The sequence below is a fragment of the Muscardinus avellanarius genome (assembly GCF_963383645.1).
Source record: "Muscardinus avellanarius genome assembly, chromosome: 1".
NCBI lineage: Eukaryota > Metazoa > Chordata > Mammalia > Rodentia > Gliridae > Muscardinus > Muscardinus avellanarius.
In genome coordinates, this window is record NC_137786.1 from 56,062,659 (window position 1) to 56,081,854 (window position 19,196).

General features: G+C 42.7%; 1 protein-coding gene across 8 annotated transcripts in view; it reads left to right on the forward strand.

The window, feature by feature from the left end:
* MAST4 (microtubule associated serine/threonine kinase family member 4) overlaps nucleotides 1-19,196 on the forward strand; it is a gene marked incomplete at both ends in the record, with an annotated part of 610,384 nt that overhangs the window by 428,457 nt on the left and 162,731 nt on the right. For 2 of the 8 annotated variants that reach the window (XM_080702975.1, XM_080702978.1), the window contains one exon: nucleotides 8,073-8,164. The exons of the other annotated variants lie outside the window; for them this stretch is intronic. In XM_080702975.1, the coding sequence (XP_080559101.1) occupies nucleotides 8,073-8,164 (92 nt within the window). Of the gene's footprint in view, nucleotides 1-8,072; nucleotides 8,165-19,196 lie in introns of those variants that run through there. 8 annotated transcript variants of the gene reach the window in all.

Genomic DNA, 19,196 nt, shown 5'->3' on the forward strand with positions numbered 1-19,196 from the left:
CAACTCAGGACCAGCGGGGTCCTAGCATTTCAGCACCCACAAGTCAGAGACAAACAGAGGTTTATTTAGGAAAGCAAATAATACATATTCAGGGCCATCCCAAAGGAAAAAAAAATGCTTTGGGGTAAAGTGAAAAAGACATATTCAAGGCAGGAAGCAGGCCACCTCCAGAGCCTGAGATACATTGGAAGGGGTAGAGAGGAGTCCTGGTTCTTCTTATAAAAGGAATGTGGTACAGTGTAGAGATGGGAAGGCATGTGAGGATGATGGTGGCGGTTGGATGGTCCTGTGATCACAAGGTCAAAGGCAATCTGACTACTTTGTGGGTCCTTAGGCTGATGGTGATATTCACTGTGAGATAAAGATATAAACTGAAAAGGTATAAAGATATAAACGGAAACCTATAATTCCTCAATTATAAGTTTTTCAACCTATACCATATGACTTTTGCTTAAACTATTTTGTTGGTGGGATGATTAACAGTACACAAGGTAATTATCATAAGTGAGTAAATTTTCATTAACTTTATCGTGAATGAAGATATGTAAGTTTCCCAGAAATTTGGGAGTCACAGGTCTGGGAGACAGAATTGACTTGGAGAGTTGAAGGTATGAAGAACTTTAGCACAGGGTTTTCATATTGAAATTATATTTTTCTCTTGCTTTTTTTGATCTCTTTTCTACCTAGTTCTCTTATTTCTCCTTTTCTACCCCATACACACATGTGTTTTGATTCTCCAAATTGTATTCTAGAAGGTTGGTAGAATGTACTTGTCTCCTCGTGCCCTCCCAACCTTAGGTATTATTGCTTGTTAACCTTTCCCAGTTATACAGACAAAATGATATCTGATTGATAGTTGTACTTCTCTGATAAATAGAGTGAAAACTTTTCATGGCTAACATATTTATTTCCCTATGAGTTAATATTTCTTTAACATTTTTTGTTGGCATATTAATGATATAACTTAATTGATATTGGCATAGCAGCTTGCTTGAAAACTCCCTGGCTAAAATTGTCTTGTCCTCACTGATTTATTACCCTGATTTGTGACAATGTTAGTTAGCCTTCACAGTGGAGTAAAATTCTGACCGTTAAAGAAGGACATGGTTTTCCCTCTGTCTGTTCATGATCCTATGTGGTACTTTGAGAGCAACTCTTCTCTCTTGTTTTAATGGGATAATTTTCCATAAATTTAGTTATCTGACCTGGAAAAATAGTCAAGAAAAGAAAGAACTCATAAATTAACCTTAATCTTATATTACAAAAAGGCCTTGGTGTCAGCTACTAAAGGGCTAAATATAACCACACTGACCCACTTAAACCAAATTGACACTTCTTATAATTGCACTGTAATTCATGCTCAGGAGCTGCATGAGAGATGATGTACCTTGGACCCAAGCTTCTGGATCAAGAAGCACCATGTCCTTGAAGTTAACTGCAAACTGAGAGCCTAGTGCGCTGATTAGTAGCTGGGATTGACTGTTGCCATGGAAAAGCTTTTATCATGTCATGCATAACTACACACACACACACACACACACACACACACACACACACACACACACTCATATCCACAGTTAGTTACATATGCATGCTCTCTGTCTTCTGAAATTTGAGACAGTAGTCTATACTAAATAGGTACAAAATATAAGAATAATGGAAGAGACTCACGAAGTTCACATAGAAAAAAATATCGTATAGAAATATCTTACAAAGATAGAAACAAATTAAAATGTACACAGGGCCAGTCTTCAAAATACCAGGCTTCTAGCCCTGACTTCGCTAATACTGATCTTTCTAACTGGACACAAGTCCATCCCCACTCTCTTGTCTCCTTTCCCATGTCTAACCCCTCACCCTCCTCTCCTCAGTCATTTCACTCTTTCTCTCCTTCCTGTTCGCCCTTGCCCTTGTCCTAACATTCATCCTAATAGTGGCATTAATGATTTAAAGATGAAGGAGAAATAGCCCCTCTCCTTAAGGAGCGCTTACGCTAAGAAGGACCAATTTGCAAAAAAAGTTCGTATTTGGATACAGTGGCCAAATCCTTTCGTGGAGGAGCTATCAAGGGCAGAGCCCAGGAGAGAGATGCCTAATCTATTGGGAATGGTGGGTTTGCTTGAAGGCCATCTAGAGCAAGTGGCATTTGACATCAGTCTTAAAGCAAGGTAGGGGGTAGCCTTCCTATTCACACGAGGCCTTCCTGTTTGTGGGATGATGAGGGCATTCAGCACTGAATGTTGCTCTCAGCTCCAGAACTGGATTGCTAGCTCTGCTAGTGGCCAGCGTTCTTTGTGGTTCCTTGATGATCTTCCAGACAGATGTCTATACTACAGAGGCACACTCATCCCTGGATGTCTCCCAGTAGCCTCTTTCCTGGGAGGACCTTCTCTAGCCCCATAAGCCTGCCATGCCTTTTCTGGCAGCACATGCTGCTCTTCTCCCAGGGGATAGAGCTCTGTTGGACTAACTTGTGAGTCTTTCCCCAGAGCCTTCACCTGCTTGATAGACCAAGGATAGGGTATTAGGGAGTGACCCTGAGCCCTCACCCCTACTGCATGCAGTCTGTGAGCTCTGCTGTCATGTGCATGTCCTCTGCTGATCTACAGTACCCACCAAAGAGTTACTACACTGGGGAAAAGTCCTTTACTTCCCACTTCTATCATTTCTCTCATCTTAGATTTCTTATTGTTACTGGTTGTTTGCTAACTTCCTGAGCCACCGCTTCTCCTGAGATCCAGAAAATGTCTAAGGAAATATTGCATTCTCTTCCTGTCCTGGCCCATTTTCATCTTGGACCTATCCTTCACCCCACCTTTGGGAGTCATGGAGCTCTCTGCTCAGCCAATCAGAAAAGAGAAATCACTTGATTTTGTTTCCCTTATCCATTCACTTTAGAAATTGGAATCTTGCTCATTGATACTGTTTTTTTTTTTTTTCTTCTGAAACTGGGGATTGAACTCAGAGTGGTTCTACCTCTGAGCTATACCCCCGGCACTATTTTTTTTTTTAAATGCTAAGTCATTGCATGCAACCTGAATGCTATGATCCTCCTGTCTCAGCCTCCCAAGTTCTAGTATTACAGGCATATACTGCCATGCCATGCTTGTGATAATGTTTACAATTTTTTGTGTGTAGTATTTTCAGGGTGATGTAACCCTAATTATTTAATCTTTGTTTCAGTTTTTAGCATTCGGATATATTCCTGCATCTTCATTTTCATTTATCTTTTCATTTCCTCTATATCTTAGTACTATGAGCACAAATTTGTTTAATAATACCAACAGTATTCCTTCAACCTGTTACTCATTGAATCAACTTTCTTAACGTTTCTGCACAGACTTTAAGCTTTATTTCCTGAAGAATTGTTCATTTGAGATAGGCGGTATGCTATTTGCACTCTTGTGTTTGAACTCTCAAGACAGCATTTAGGGGGTGACCAGAGTGGACTTGTAGTTGTGGATAGCCTTGGGAAATAGGAATTGTAGATGCTCTAGATGAGGATAGAAAGAAATTAAAGTAAGTTTATAGTAGAATTTTTTACAACCCAGGGTGAGGGGTAATATATAGAGAAATGCAATGTCAGCCCTACTTTCAATTGTGTCTTCACATTGGACATGGCTGTATGGTCAGAGTCCCCCGCACAGGGGCGAGGTTTCCAGGCCTCTACCCACCCTAGAAAACATAGTCTGTCCATAGTGGGTAAATTCTAAAAAGGCTCTAAGAATATTATCTTTTAACACTGTTCTCTTGGGGTAGGGGAGACTCTGTAATGGTTGGGAAAGTAGACTCAAGTCAATAAAAAGGACCTGGCATTCTTTATCCTAGAGGAGAGTAAGAATTTCACCCTTCCTTACACATTCATTTTTTCTTAAGTAGCATGTCAGTAGGATGACAAGCTTATTTCTCAACTTCATTTAGCTTTCTCAGAAAAGTGATGGCTGATAATGTCATCCTGACAAATGAATGAGAACTCTAGTCACAAAGCTTGTCTATGGTCATATAGGCTTTGTTTTTGTGCAACAAGTAGAAAGTCTTGCTGAATAAATCTGCTCATTGACCTAGACCAGCTTGATTTGAGCATTTCTAATCATCTCTGTTTCCTCTTAGCTCTGTAGTCAGAGTTTAACTGCACTTGCAATTCGACTGAGCCTTAGTTTCTATCCATATAATTATTTTTGTCTGTAGGAAAATGTCAGTAGTTCTGACAATTTTAATTCTTGTGTTTACTGACTGCTCTACCTTCTGAATCATCGGTTCCTGAATCAAGTCAAACAGGTTGCACTTGAGTGTCACACCTACTCTTATCTGAAATGAGTGTGGGAATATATCAGACACTTTTACATTAACTAACTAGTTCATTTCTGGCTCCTTGAACACTATCTCTTTTTATATTTTCAGTTTGGAGAAAACCCAAACCCCCTCAAGCCTTTTATATACAAAAGCATAAAAACTAAAAAAAACATAGTAAAGTGTACGTAGTTAGAACCCCTTTTGTCTTTCCCCAAGCCTTTGAGAATTTGCTTCAGTTCCCAAAATACAGAAAGTGGAATTAGTCATGACATTTGAGATCAACATGCCAAGACATGCGTCATTCAATCAAGAGAAGAAATCAGTGTTTTTTGTTTTTTGGAACTGGAGATTGAACCCAGAGGCATTCTACCTTCGAGCTACACCTCCATTCCAGTTTTTTATTTTTTATTTTGAGACAAGGTCTCACTAAGTTGCAGAGGACCTCACTAAGTAGCTGAGGCTGGCCACAAACCTGTGATCCTCCTAGCTCATCCTCCCAAGTACTGAGATTACAAGCATGTGACACCACACTCAGCTGAAATCAGTGTTTTATGTTGGTGACATTTTGTGCCATAAGTGATGGAAAGTATATGAAGGAATGTCAAGAATAGGAGAGCTGAGAGGGACCAAAGTCAGGTACCTCAAGCTAGGTATCAGGTCTTAAACTCATCTAGAACTTGAGTCCCAGCCAATGCATCTCCTTCATGTTATCTCTGCTCAAACACTCCTGTAGGACATCTGCCTTTATTTAAGCTTTTAATCTTTGGATCCAAACCCTCCTTCTCATTATTCATGGATAGCTATTTCATAGCCCCTAAATTTTCCATTCTCTGCTTTCAGTTCAGAGACCCTTCAACCCATAATATGTTCAGTACTTTTTCAAGTCCTTGCTCAACATCTCGATTGCTCTTTTCTGGGCAGTCTATAAGGTGCAATTATTTCTCTTAATCTAAGAGTGAGCACAGAAAGTTCTTCCCCGGGGCTTGCCTGTGTAGCAGGGAGGTGGCACTCAAAGGGCGTTCCCTGGAGTTTGATGTGATATTTCGCAGATCCATGTTAAGACCTGAGAAGTATTAGCACAAATATCTTTCCAGTTATAAATATAGATTAAAAAAATTAGTCAGTAAAAGAAAATCATTAAAATTTAACAACATCCTCATGGAATGTTGTTAAGACTACAGGATTCTTTGAGAATATTTGTCTCTTAGTATATGGGGTGGGAGGGTCATTGATTTCAATAACCTCCATGGACACCAAAATCTGAGATGCTCGGGTCCTTTATATAAAATGGTAATGGTGCAGTATTTGTGTATGATTTACACAAATCCCTTGTGTACCTTAAATCACCTCCATATTACTTATATCTAATAAAATGTTCAATTTTGATGCAGTTTTGTTTTCAGTATGAGTTTGGTTCAAGTCACAGATGCAGAACCTGTGGGTACAAAGAGCCGACCATACGTTTTAAAAGCTTAGTATAGGGCAGAAACACTGGACTAAGTCAGTCTCTGGCAAAGTGTGTTTTGTCATGTAACATCCGTGATCCTCGATTTTTTTTATAAACATGAGAAAATATTGTGCTTATTATCTACCTTGGTAAGTTTCAAGGATTCATGGAGGCTTTGTAAGAATGTGAGGAAATTTTACAGAGGAAAGGTGTATACATAATTATCCTTGAAACCCATAACCTTTGTGTGAAAATATCTCTGTGGGCCACAAGAATTAGATACAAAGGACCCCTCAGCAGACTTCTTCTATTTTCTTTATTTTCTCCTGCCTTCCCCTCTTTTTGGCACTGTGGAGTGAATCACAGGCCTCACATATGCTAGGCAAGTTCTTTACCACTGAGCTATATCCCCAGCCCACTTAAATTTCATTGATTTATTTGTTTTATAATACTGTGAACTAAACCCAGGGACTACCACGGGGCTACACCCCCAGCCCTTTTTATTTCATATTTTGAACCAAGAGTCTCCCTAAATTACCATGTGCTGGCCTCAAAACGGTGATCCTCTTATCTCAGACTTCCAAGTACTGGAATGGCAGATGGGTGTGACCCACCTTGCCTTGTAATTTTATTTTAAGACAGAGACACTGGAGATCCAACCCAGGGCCTCATACATCCTACACAAGCCTTTAACACTGAGCCAACTCCCTAGCCCATTTTAATTTTAAAACTGGCCTCATTAAGTTGCCCAGACTGGCCTTGAACTTTCAGTCCTCCTGCTTGAGCCTCCCAAGTACCTGGGGTTATACTGTGGACCGGCCCACCCAGCCCCACTGCAGAGTTCTGTCAATGCCTTCACCCCTTTTCTGTCACCAGGTAAACTCAGCCACTTTTTAGAGGTTTATTTGTCCTCCTCATTATTATTTTGCTTAATTACAACTTTCCTGTTATCATCTCACATCAGATTTAAAGCAGCTAGCTTAAGTTATTTTTCTTTATATGCTTATACACAAATATTTGTAGTTTGGGATGTTATTTATATACCATGCCTTACTTCAAAATGAATAACAATAACTTCGATGCATCCTCCTATCATTTCTTTGTTTCATGCTCTAACAGAAGGGAAAACAATTCTAGCCTTTGTGAAATCAGTGCCGGGCCATAATTTTACACGTGGTGGCTGACCATCCCCTAGATCTGTAGTTCCCATCCGTGAAGCCGAACAGGTGTGCACTGCAGCATCCATCCAAGGGATGTGAGCTCATAAACTGAGGCTTACTGAGGTTTTCCGTGAGTATGGCTTCGCGTTTGCCGGCTTCTCCTGTAAGACAAATAGCGTCACTACAAAGAGTCACTGGGGACTTCCCTGGGCGCATTTTAATTGTGATCCGGCCTGAGGTGAATCACCCACTGGCGTTCAGGTGCGCGCAGCACGCACTTGAGAGTGTTCCGCAGCAGCAGGATTTATTTATTTATTTGGGGGGACTGATCCATTTCGGGCTCTGGGATGGGGGAGCAGAGGAGGATGCTCTGTGTCCCACGCCTGCTCCAGGGTGCACACCGGGGCCTCCCCTTGTTCTCCCAGGAGGCTGCGCTCTGGTGCTGAGGAGGTGCTGGGGCGTGTCCTGTGCTGGGTGGGGGTGGGAGGGGTCCCAGTGCTGGGCTCATTCGGGACTGGACCCTGCGTTCAATCATGCACAAAGGTGTCAGGTTCAAGTCCTCCCATAGGCCATTTTTCTAAAAGTGCTTTTAAGTTTCCATTTATTTCCCTGGAGGGGAGGGCAAAAGAAGATTTTTTCCCCTCCTATTCAATTTCTTTCCCTTGTATGTAGACAGCAAAAGGAAATTCAGTACTGGGCATGTTCGGATGTGAATGGTTTAGCTGATAAGCAAGAGGCTCCCGGAACCAAGGACTTAAAATAGTCGTTCCCCCTCCCCTCCGCGGGAGCTGCAAATGGTATCTGCCAAACAGATGACAAAGTACCTTGGACTGAATCACACGCAGACAGCATTTTGAGCAGCACGCAGGCTAAACTCTTGTAATTACTGTTTATAGCTGGCCAGGGCTCACCAGGAGAGGGCAAACCCAAGAGGAAATAAGTTTCCTAAACCTCTGAGAGATGGCTGTGTATTAATTAAAGGCTAGGACGGGACGGGTAATTCTCAGACATGCTCCAAGTTGTTCTGGAGATCACAGTTCACGGTTTTTTTTTCCCCCCCTCTGGAGGGAGTGAGTAGATAATTAGGATTTTTTATTTTCCTTTCCACCCCCCCTCTCACTCCGTTTTGGTCTCATGGCCTTGAACCCGCAGTGAATTGAAGCGAGAAGGAAATGGATATGTCTGACCCCAATTTTTGGACTGTGCTCTCAAACTTTACTTTGCCTCATTTGAGGAGTGGGAACAGGCTTCGGCGGACACAAAGGTAAAAAACGCGGGCTGCTTTGCCGGGAGAGGGAAGCAGCCTCCTCCCGGAGTGGGCTGCTGGAGCCCTTTGGACGCTGGGGTTTTGTTTATTGGGTGATAGTTTGAAAAGTTTCTTACCTTGAGAGAGGAGGGGGGGCACTGTTTCAGGTACTCTGGTTCCCGCGATTTCCTGGGTAATCCTGATGAACGTGTTTTTCAGAGTTCTGGTTTTGAAGCGTGGGTACTAAGACATTTTCTTGTGAGTGGTGGGGAGGGGGAGGAGAGACTCCATCTCCGTCTCTCCCTTTGATCTAATCCTGTTTATTCATTTCATTCACCCAGACACAGGCCTTTTGGTACTCTTTGTACAGCCGTTCAGATGTTCCCCTCTATTAAATATTTGACCTTTATGAGATGCAGATGTGTGATGCAAAGATAGCTCAACTTAGCCTGTTTCATATCGACTATTTAAAGAAGGAGATGTGCATAATTTTGCCATTTTGATGTTTTTAACTGGTTTGCTGGCATTTATTTCTAATCCAGGGCTGGCCTTTTCCGTTTATAATAATATGCATTTGACAGACTAGGTGGGGGAAAAATTTCAAAGTCAGGATGAAGTTTATACTGGAAATTAAAGGCCGTTGGGAGTTAGTTTGCTGATAGTTGGAATGAAAAATAGGATTTGAAAAGAAGCATTTCTCTTCTCTCCTCATTTCTGTCCATCACAGAAAAGTACCACTGTTGTGGTTTTAGAAAGGTGCGCTTCCAAGTTGTGTAAATGTGGATTCCTTGTTGTTGTTGGTTGTTTTGTTTTGTTTTGTTTTTGGTGGTACTGGGGTTCCTGCAAACCCTTCTATCTCCAGGTTACATTCCCAGACCTATTTTTTATATTTTATTTGGAAACAGGGTCTCTTAAGCCAGCGTGGCTGGCTTCAAACCTGCGTGATCCTCCTGTCTCCGCCTCCCAAGCGCGGGGATTACAAGCATGTGCCACCACGCCCGGCTCCTTGTTTTTTTTTTTTTTTAAATCCAAACTTGCCTTGCGCATACGTGTGAACATGTATGAGAGCCATAGTACAAATACACAGGATGCACACCATCACATTTGGAACTTCATATTCTCTGTGTTATACTGTTCAAAGAGCACAAGAAAATGGCTCTTTCTGTTTACTAATACCTGTAACTATGTGTAATGCCAATGCAAATACGTAATACTTTGAAAAACTTTGTGTTTTTCCTTTTGAAAATTTCTGTGGTATTTTTTGCATTTCAGAATATTCTCACATACACTGTTGATACACAAATTACATGCTCACGTGTGTGTGCATAAAATATGGCAGATTTTAAAGTCATCCTCTAATGCGATTTGAACAATGATGGTGCCTCTCAACCATGTTGGATTCTGAAATGATATACTTTTTAAATAATGTACTTATGCTTTTCTGTTTCTGCTATATCCTATGTTCAGAGATGGTTTTAGTATTGGCCATTTTGCTCAAGCTGCGTCACCGATGCATCATATCTCCAAAACAACAAAGTTGAAGAGAGAGACACATGCTCAAGGAGTCGGCCCCTACTCCTCATACTGATAAATGCTGTAACCTCCCACATGCTCATGATAATCTTTCATCTTTCTGAGTGGTGCAGTTCCAACTGCTGTGCAGCCTCTGCTCATACCTGGAGCCAGCTCTTAGGGAGATAAGGCTGCCCTGGCATCAGACCTGTGTCTCTGAACCTGAAAAGCAGCTGCAACCTTTCCTTCACCTGCCTACCTGTTGATAGTACTATTAGAAGAGTCTGTTGAATTCTCCAGCTGGCCAGACCCTGGCTTTAGGACCGTATCTGTCCAGTCTGATCACATCAAGTTAGACAACCCTCGCTGGCAGACAGCCCAGGTTCTAAAGTAACCTGGGTTCTTCCCAGCAAAATGGAAGTGCGTGGGAAAGCTGCCTCCACTCCCCAGGTCATGGACCTGTGTCTTCAGTTCAGCCAAACAGAGAGGTGGATTTTCCCTCCTCTCTTCTAGGAATAGAGATCATAGCCTGTTTGGTGTGTGTGTGTGTGTGTGTGTGTGTGTGTGTGTGTGTGTGTGTGTGTGAGGGGGTTTCCAGGATTCTTGGAGTTTGGTAATAAACACATTGAAATTTTTGCAAAACTTTGGGACTCTGGAGCATTTTGGATTAGAGGTGTTACCCTGTCTTATGTGGACTTGGGAAGATGAAAGGCAGGCTTCCTCCTTTCCAGGCAGTGGATGTGGCTGTGTATTCTATTATTACACAGTGATCAATTCTGACTCTGTCCTTCTGTAGTGACATGAATCCTATTCCTTCATTGTGACTCTTCCTTTTATGGGATGCCCCTTAACTGTTCTAAGTCCTACATCCTCCAGCTCTAACCCTGGTTCTTACCTGGATGGTCAGGTTCCCTAAAAATCTATTTTTTTTCCCCCAAAGGACGTCTTTGTTCCCAAGCGGTACTATCCTTTTTCTAGCTTGGATGGAGGGTTCCCCAAGTCCAGGTGAAGATGCCTTGGCCTTGGCCTCAGTCAGACTTGCCTTGGCCCTTGGTGTCTCTCTCCTGCCCCAGGTCTTCTTCTTTCCTGCACACCTGCTGACTTCTCTGGCAGTTGTTCATTTTAGATATTTTATCTCAGCTACTTATCTCTGATTCAATCCACAGGACCTCATTGCAGCCTGTTCTTTAAAGTCAACTTCGTCTATCCAGGAGTAGAATTTAGCTATGTGCCTGCCAGTGAGCTCATAGGAAAAGGAGGTTTATGCCACTTAAATAAAGAGAAGCAGAATGGTTTAGATTCCTACTTTCAACCTCGATTACAGTCGTAATCCTCAGCATGAAAGCCTTTTGGCTTGTGGAGGCATCTCCTCCTTGCTCGTCCAGCCTGCTGCTGGTTGATCTTTCCATAGGAAAGCTTGGAACTCATGGAGTTCTTGAGGAAAGTAGCCTACAGACTTCCCCCAGGGCTTGGCCTTTAGAATTACAGAGTACCAATGGAGTGAAAGTTTAAAGTTTCTCTTGTGTGCTGTGTCTCAAAGATGATATCTCCTGCTTTTTCTTCTTTGCTTGTTTACTTTTGTCTTGGTCGTGGCAGAAATTGGGCTTTCTGACTGCACACGGATTGGTATCTGTTGCTTTGCCGTGAAGCTCAGTGTTCCATTGGAATGCCTCCTTTTGGTGACATCTTTGTTCTTCACTTCCCTGGTTTCTTCCAGGCTGTCTCAGTATAGCCACTCACCTGCTTCTTTGAAGACATCTGGGCTTCCCAGATACTCTTTCACCCAAATGTATTGTTTTAGACTGTAAAATTTATGTTTTAGAAATTTATGTTTTGAACTGTATAGATCTGTGGCTACTGAGCTGAGATCTAGTCACAGCAATGGAATTTAGTTGACTTGCATTCCCATTACTGCTTCATCTTATGGCATCTTCTCTTTTCCCGTTGAATGAAGATTTTTTTTTTTTTTTTTTTTGCGGGTCTGGGGATGGAACCCAGGGACATTCCACCTCCGAGCCACACCCCCTGCCCTATATTTTATTCTTTATTTTGAAACTGAGTCTCACTGAGTTGCAAAGGGCATTACTAAATAGCTGAGGCTGTCTGGGAACCGTGATCCTCCTGTCTCAGCCTCCTGAATGCTGGGATTACAAGCGTGCGCCATCATGGCCGACTTGGATTAAGAATTTTTGAAGGGATGAGATCAAGCTTCTCACTTCAGCGATATCTCTTGTGTTTCATACTATATGTAAAGGCTAAAATGCATTTCTTAATATGGTTGCTGTGTTTCGAAAGGGAGCCTTTAGTTGTGCTGAAGTTCATTCTTGAGAATCTACAAAGTGCTTTATTTTTAACCTTAGTATTCAGAAATCTGCCATGTTTTTATTTGGCCCAATTGATAATCTCTAAACCCGGATGATACTTAAATCAATAAAACTCTTATCCTTTCCCATGAGCAGTTTGATCACCTCCAGCAAGTTTTCAAATGCATTTTCCTAAGAACGCCAAAGTTTAAGAACTGGGGAATAAAAGAAGTTTTTTGTTTTGTTTTGTTTTCACTGAATTCTCTTTGCTCAGCAGTTGCTATGAACAGCAGGTACATCCAGGGATCTTAAACTAACTGCTGCAGTTGTCAGAATATACTGAATTTTTATGCACACTGCATCTTGCCTTCAGAAACATCTGTAGTGTTGGTGAGTTTTTTTTCTCTTTGTTTTGCTCATGGATGTACAAGAAAGATGGAAGATAGACTTCTCTCCTGCCCTGGCATTCACACCATTGGCATTCCATATATTAGTACATTTGTCGTCACCCATTTTGCCCAAAGCCCAGTTAAATCTACTTTTATTAAGTACCTGCTGTGTACACAGGCACTGTGACCCAAAGCTGAAAGCCACCAGCATGCGTTCAGTGAGACATGCAATGAATCAGTGCAAACCAGGGCAGAAGTATTTAGAAGGCCTGCAAAGCCATGGGAGTGGCTGGTGTGGAAGAGAGACTTTGGTCTCAGAGAGCCAGGCAGGGCACCAAACACCTCAGCAGGTTTGAAGGCTAGGTTGATATTTATCCGACTGGACAAGCCTTTCCCGAGGGGCAGAAGAAATGGTGTGTACCATGGCACAGTGGACTTGGCAACACTCTCTACATAGCTGGGTGTTGCTGGAGCAGAAGGAACCAAAGCATAGCTCAGCCTTGCTGGAGCAGCCGGCTGACCCAGGCAGCCCAGCGCAGTGGTGAGGAGGGTGTTCTCAAGCTGCTTCACCTGTACTCGGAGCCTGACTCTGTGATATTGGGCAAGTTCATTTCTTTGGACTTGAGTTGCTCAACCTATGAAATAGGGATAAGTAAATTACTTAACAAGATTATTGTGAAGATTAAAATGTACTCATATGTGTAAATTGCTTAATGTGCTGACTAGCACATAAAAATCTCTGAATAATTCTTAGCTGTTACCATTATCACTGTCGTTACAGCCTAGGGATGAGCAGTGGGTGAAGAGGCTGGGGAGGAGAGATGAGGGACATTGGCCTTTATCCTGTGGGAGAGAGAGCTCTAGCGATGCTGGGAAGTTTAGGTCTAGGAGTGGGGTTGACACCTGGACACCATTTAGTAAGTCATTGCAATCGCCTAGCTAAACGACTTCCCAGGCCTGAATAGAGAATATGAAGCCTTCAGGAGATATTAAGGTGGTTAAATTGATAGAACAGGTGCCTACACAAATGGATTGCCAAACCCGGACCAGTGGTCCAACAACTTTGAACAGGCGCTAAGGAGAGAGAGAGAGAGAGAGAGAGAGAGAGAGAGAGAGAGATTGATTTCTTACGTAAAGTGCTCAGGGGAGGTCTTTCAAAAGGCAGTATTCAAGGAGAGACCTAAAGGATGAGCACAAGCCATCTGTGGGAAGAGTTTGGAGAGTGCTATTGGGATGCTCTGAGGTCGGAAGTCAAAAAAAGAAAGCCCCTCCACCTCCATCCCGGGCATGCAGGGCCCTGGGACAGGCTGGACCAGAGAGCCAGCGTAGGCATGGGAGTCATCATTGAGACCATCAGAGAAAGAAGTTAACTTAATCTGGGAGAGACAAAGAGGCCCCATTTAAGGAGTGGTTAGAGTTGCAGCTGGGAAGAAGCCTAGAAAGTGTTGTCACAGGGATCCAGGAGAATTGTCCAAGCTGCCCCACCCTAGAGTCATAATAAAGGTGTGTACAGAGCTGGCGACTGGGTCACCAATGACCTCACCAGAACAGTTGTCCCAGAGTGATGGGCTGGGTGGGCGTGTCACAAGCCAGGAAGCCAGAGTGAAGCCCAGAACTGGAGACCAGGGGTGGGACTGCCCCGTGATTGGCTAAATGGAGCAGCCACACATCACTCTACATGGCACACACCTGGCTGCCCGGCAGCCCTCTTCCCTGAATCATATCCCCTTACTCACTGTTGATCACTTCTTCGTCTACTTCATTGCCCAAATTGGCAATGACAGTTTCCTTTTCAGCCCCTTGCTGAAGCACAAGCTCTCTCCGCAGCCTGTCTCCCACATGCTTGTACTTGGAGTTTCTCCTTGCGTTAAAGCCCTGATGCATGCTGTCCCCACTCACCCGGTGCCGGCTTTTCCCCGGCAGCCTGTTGCACAGGTGACTGAAGCCCAGCCCTGCTTGCTGCGGCCTCTCCATGCCTGGGCCGCGGGCTCGGCCCTCCTAGTCCCTGGCTCATTTCCTCCCACTCCTCGCTTTGCCTGGGCCTGTTTCATAACCGCTTCCTTTCATCCTTCCCTGTCTAAGGCCAGTCACTGCTCCCTGCGGGGCTTGCCCTTCCCTGGGCTCTAGTTAGTGCCAGCGTGGGGACGGCTCTAAGAAGCCCCGCGACTGGGGATGACCTCCCCCAGCCTGGACGCAGCCCCCGCCACCACCACGGGAGAGGAGGAAGGGGGACTCCAGGGCCTCAGCACCCAGCCACCAGCTCACTGAGTGACTCCTGCCGAGAGCCTGGTGGTTGCACGCTGTGACAGGGAGTCCTCACAGACTCCTCACAGCCTCGGGGGACCCTGTGAAAGCTTAGCAGGTAGAAAGAACACAAGCAGGAAAAAGTGCGTCTCCGAAGTGTTGCTTTTAGCATCCAGTGCCGGAATCACAATAGCTTACAGTTTGTTTTGTCTCGGGAATAAGCAGGTCTTTGTGTGGGAAGGGAAGAAAGGAATAAGAGAAGGGGGCAGGATGGACGGAGAGACTTGGGAAAATACAAAATTAAACAGCGTTCATTAAGAATAACTAGAATGCGGAACATGGACTCCAGGGGTGGGGTGGGGGCTATCTGCTGTAATTGGGCAGCACTGTGAGGGGCGTGTGCATGTGTTTGCCACCGTCTCTCTGTCTGTCCTCTACACACTGTGGTAGAGGAGGAGTAGAGTAGAATCTTTTATTCTTTTATCGTCTGTCTTTCCTTCCTCTTTCCTTCTTTTTCTTCTTCCTACTGGGGATTGAATATACCAGGGATATTCTACCTCTGAACTATACCTCCAGCCCTATTTTATTTTTAATTTAGGAAACAGGATTTTCCTGAGTTATTGCACATTGGTCTCAAACCTGCGATCCTTCTGTCTTAGCCTCCCAGGTACTGGGATTATAGACTTGTGCCACTGCACCCAACTTCTGCTTGTTTTTCTTCACAAGTATGTTCTGTTATCAGAACCCTAATTGATATCTTTAAAATAGGGATCATAAGCTTCAAAATAGAGACTATCTGCTTTCTGGACGAAAAACTAATGGATACAAGAGTCAAAAAAATCATTTGAGGCCATGTGTAGAAAAAGCCTAAAGAAGAGGAAGCCTGACAGAGGGCTTCATTTGAATAATTGGTGAGATTTCTAAATAGGTAGTTTCTTGGGGATCTTAAGACTGGAGGCTCTGGACCCCACCTACTTTCATACACACCCATCTCAGGTGTGAGTGAACATGTACAAAGCTATTATCATCTGAACTGCCTTCACTGTGCATAACCTAGTCATTTGGGAGTGACATCATGGAAACTGAGTAATCCCTTTGAAAGTTAAGTAGCAGAGCCAAGATATTAAAATAGTCCTGGGGCTACCTGGATGAAAGCAGGCACATGGTATGCAGAAAACTGTCTAGTGAAGACAGCCATTCTCTATCAGCAGACGCATTTTATAATTAGATCTCTAAATAAAAGTTCACATGGTTAATACTTGTGATGCTGGTACTTTTATTTTCCTCTTCTTGCCTAGAAATTAGGAAACTTCCCCCCCAGAACTTGGTTGTAAATTCTGAAAGTGTTGATCTTGTTAATAGAATGAGAAGACCTGTTGGAGCTTTAGCCACACTGATGGCTATTGAACATGCTTATTGGTGAAAGTGATTACATGATATCCAACTGAACCAACATGTTGTTTGTCTCAAAGAAAAAAGAACCTGGCAAACTCTAGGCCTTGATCAGAACTTGAAGGTGAAATGGATTGGTAAGCACAAGAGACAGCCATTAATGTTTCTCTCCTCTCAAGCACCCCACTGCTTGCTTTATTATAGAGCCCTGGGGATTTCTACATTCTACTGACTTTGTGGTCTTCCATTTATCAGTGACTCTGAACTTGCTAGAGTTGAGGGTTTCTTAGCAACTGCAATTGCAGGCGAAAGTACAGGTAAAATGTAGATCCTGATGTGTGGGAGGCCAGCCACCACTGCTGTTCTGAAGTTCTTGAATGAGCCTTTACCTCTAGAAAGGCAAGAAGCAGCTCCCCATGTGCCTGGAAAGTTTCTAATCTGCAATGGGTGTTCACAGAGAAGTGATGTATGAGATTCAGAGTGAATCACCTGGTAGACAGGAGGAGGATCTGACAGATCACAGTGTGGAACGTGCTGAAGTCTCCTAGGATCCTGGCATCAGAGAGGGAAGAAAGTGATGGCTTCACTAAGCCTGAGTTGTCCTATGAGTATTTGTAGACGCTGTCTTCGTTGTGCTTTTTTTCTGTCTAATTTTAAATATTACCGTGTACATCTGTGTCTCATACTTGACTGTGCCTCATCTGTAAGAGTCACTATTAGAATATTACCTAGTCACTGCTGAATTTTTTGGCTATTTGAAGGAAATCACTGAACTTGTAGCTTATGCCAAAAATAATTACATATGCCCCCTTTGCATTTTTGTTTTAACATGTCATACGATGAATGTCCTTAAATTAGAAATTATAATTATTAATTGTCTTACTTTATAGATGTTTTTGAGGTACGGGAAGGAATGTTTGTTGTGGGAAAAACTGTGCTGTTTGAATAAAGCTCTCTAGGAAATACGGTAAATGAATCCTTTGTTACTGAAAAACAATAGCCACTAAGTGGCTATTATGTAATGTTATTTCTTAAGTCTGAGTTGGATGGCTTGTTGATCTTGGAATCTGAGATGGAATTCCTATAAAACTATTATTTTCACTTGGCTAATCTCAACACTTTCAATACAAAAAGCAAAGAATTTTTCAAAGAGGTTACTTAGATCAGACACTAAGCATTGGAATTACTGAAGTTGTGTTGGACAGGTTTTACTTTCCTATAAGGATTGTTATCCAATACTTGGGAGTTTTTGTTCGACTACCCATCTAGATGAACACAGATACTTTGCTAACCCCAAACCTGGCTCATTGTAAAATCCCCCACCCTATGCTTGCCTAATTACTGCAGAGGGCCAGCAGGTGGCCAAACAACAATTAGGCAAATCACCTGCCTTGGCAAATTGAATGAATGGCTATAATATATATTTCCCAAACACAGCAGGTTCCTAAATCAAAAGACCTCTCATCTTTCATCCTAAATGGGCATCCGGCCAGTTGGGAGACAAATAGAATGTGAGATGTTTGGGGTGTTTTGGGTAATAGTTTTTGTTAAGGATTCTGTGAAGTTAACTTTTGTACTTATGGGCCATAATTTTCTGTATGTTTTAGGACTTGATGTCTGGTGTTAGATATTCCGGCAATGGAGTTAATAAAAAATAAGAGTTGTCATGCTTTTAATGTGTAGCCTGTAAAAATTGCACATAGCAAATTTTTTCTTTCTTGGTGGTATTTTTTCTCCTGTGAAATTCAGGTAACTTAGCATTACAAATCCAGGCTATTTTAAGCTGAGGAATCAGTAGTGCTTTTCTTAATATAAGAATCAAGGCTGGAGATTAGAGAACTGTTTTATTTGGCCCATTTCTTAGATCTTGGAGCTGTCGATGCCATTTACCAGCACAGTCATTGCTACCATATTTTCTTGGCTGGTAGACGTCATGTTTCTTAGATACTGTGAAGATCACTTGTCATTTGATGACTTCTTATGGGAATTTTTTAAAACAAGAACACTTGGGGGGCATTTCTTAACTTTTGAGACTTAACTTTAAGATGAGCTCATATCAGACCAAGATAATTTGAGGCTAAAAGGTACAGATATTGAACTGGTCACTTACAAGTGTGTTACAACTTTCCAGTGCCATTCCTAGGATACAGACATTTTATGGAATGGGTCCCAGGTTGAAAATCCATGAGGGAAAAGGCCTCTGACTCTTGGCATAGATACACATATTCAGAAGCATTGTACTCAAGCCAGAGTAAATATATATGCCCTTTCCACTTTCATTCAGTTAGCAGAAATCACCTCTTAGCACTTACTTTGGCATTAAGGAAGCTCGTCATGACCTATTGTTCGAGAGAGATTATAGTCCTGTTTTAAGCCAGTTCTTTAGTTCCCATGTAAGTGACATGCCCAGCCAGGAGCTGAAGAAAGGACCTTCGAATTTCAAACCTTCCATTCTTATAGGTGTGTCCAGCACGCAGTGGCTTGTAGCTGTTCCTTCAGCCACTTAACAGGTTTGATTTCAAATCTATTTAATAGAGAAACTAACATGGTTGGAGGGTATTCATGGCCCAGCATTTATGGATTTTGTTGGGGAGTTCCAGGTGTGTATATATCTTAAACTCTATGTTAAGGCCTATTAGACTATAGAGATTTTGTTTTTTGCCTTCACTTTACTTTGTTCTGTTTTTGTCTTCTCATCATAGACTTTCTTGGGATGTCTTAGGGATTAGGCTGGGGAGGGTTGGCGCTGGGCCTGGAGGACACATAGCTCCTCTCTCCCTTCCTTCCTTGTGGCTGCCTTAGAAGTCAAGTGACTCTAAAGGGAGCCAAAAGACAGAGAAGCCAAGAGCTGGATGAGCAACCCCTGAAACATGGGGAGGTAATTGCAGTTAAAAATACTTAGAGGGGCTGGTTTATGAGTCATGCGTCTGTGTGTGACCCTTTTACGGCTTGTGGCGCTTTTGGATGCTCCTGAATCACCCTCTGAAACCTGATAACCCAATAACCTAGTTTCATTAAATTTGACTTCTGTGGACAGGGACTGGAGACTTGTCACATAGCTTCATTTTTTCCCCATTGATATGCGTATTTATTGAGTGCCCTCTATATACCCAGGGATGCGATTATCCTCTGAGAAACAAAGAAAGTGCACAGCATTAATCCTTTAAGTAGCTCTATCTAGTGGGGCGAGAAAACAATATAGACAAATAA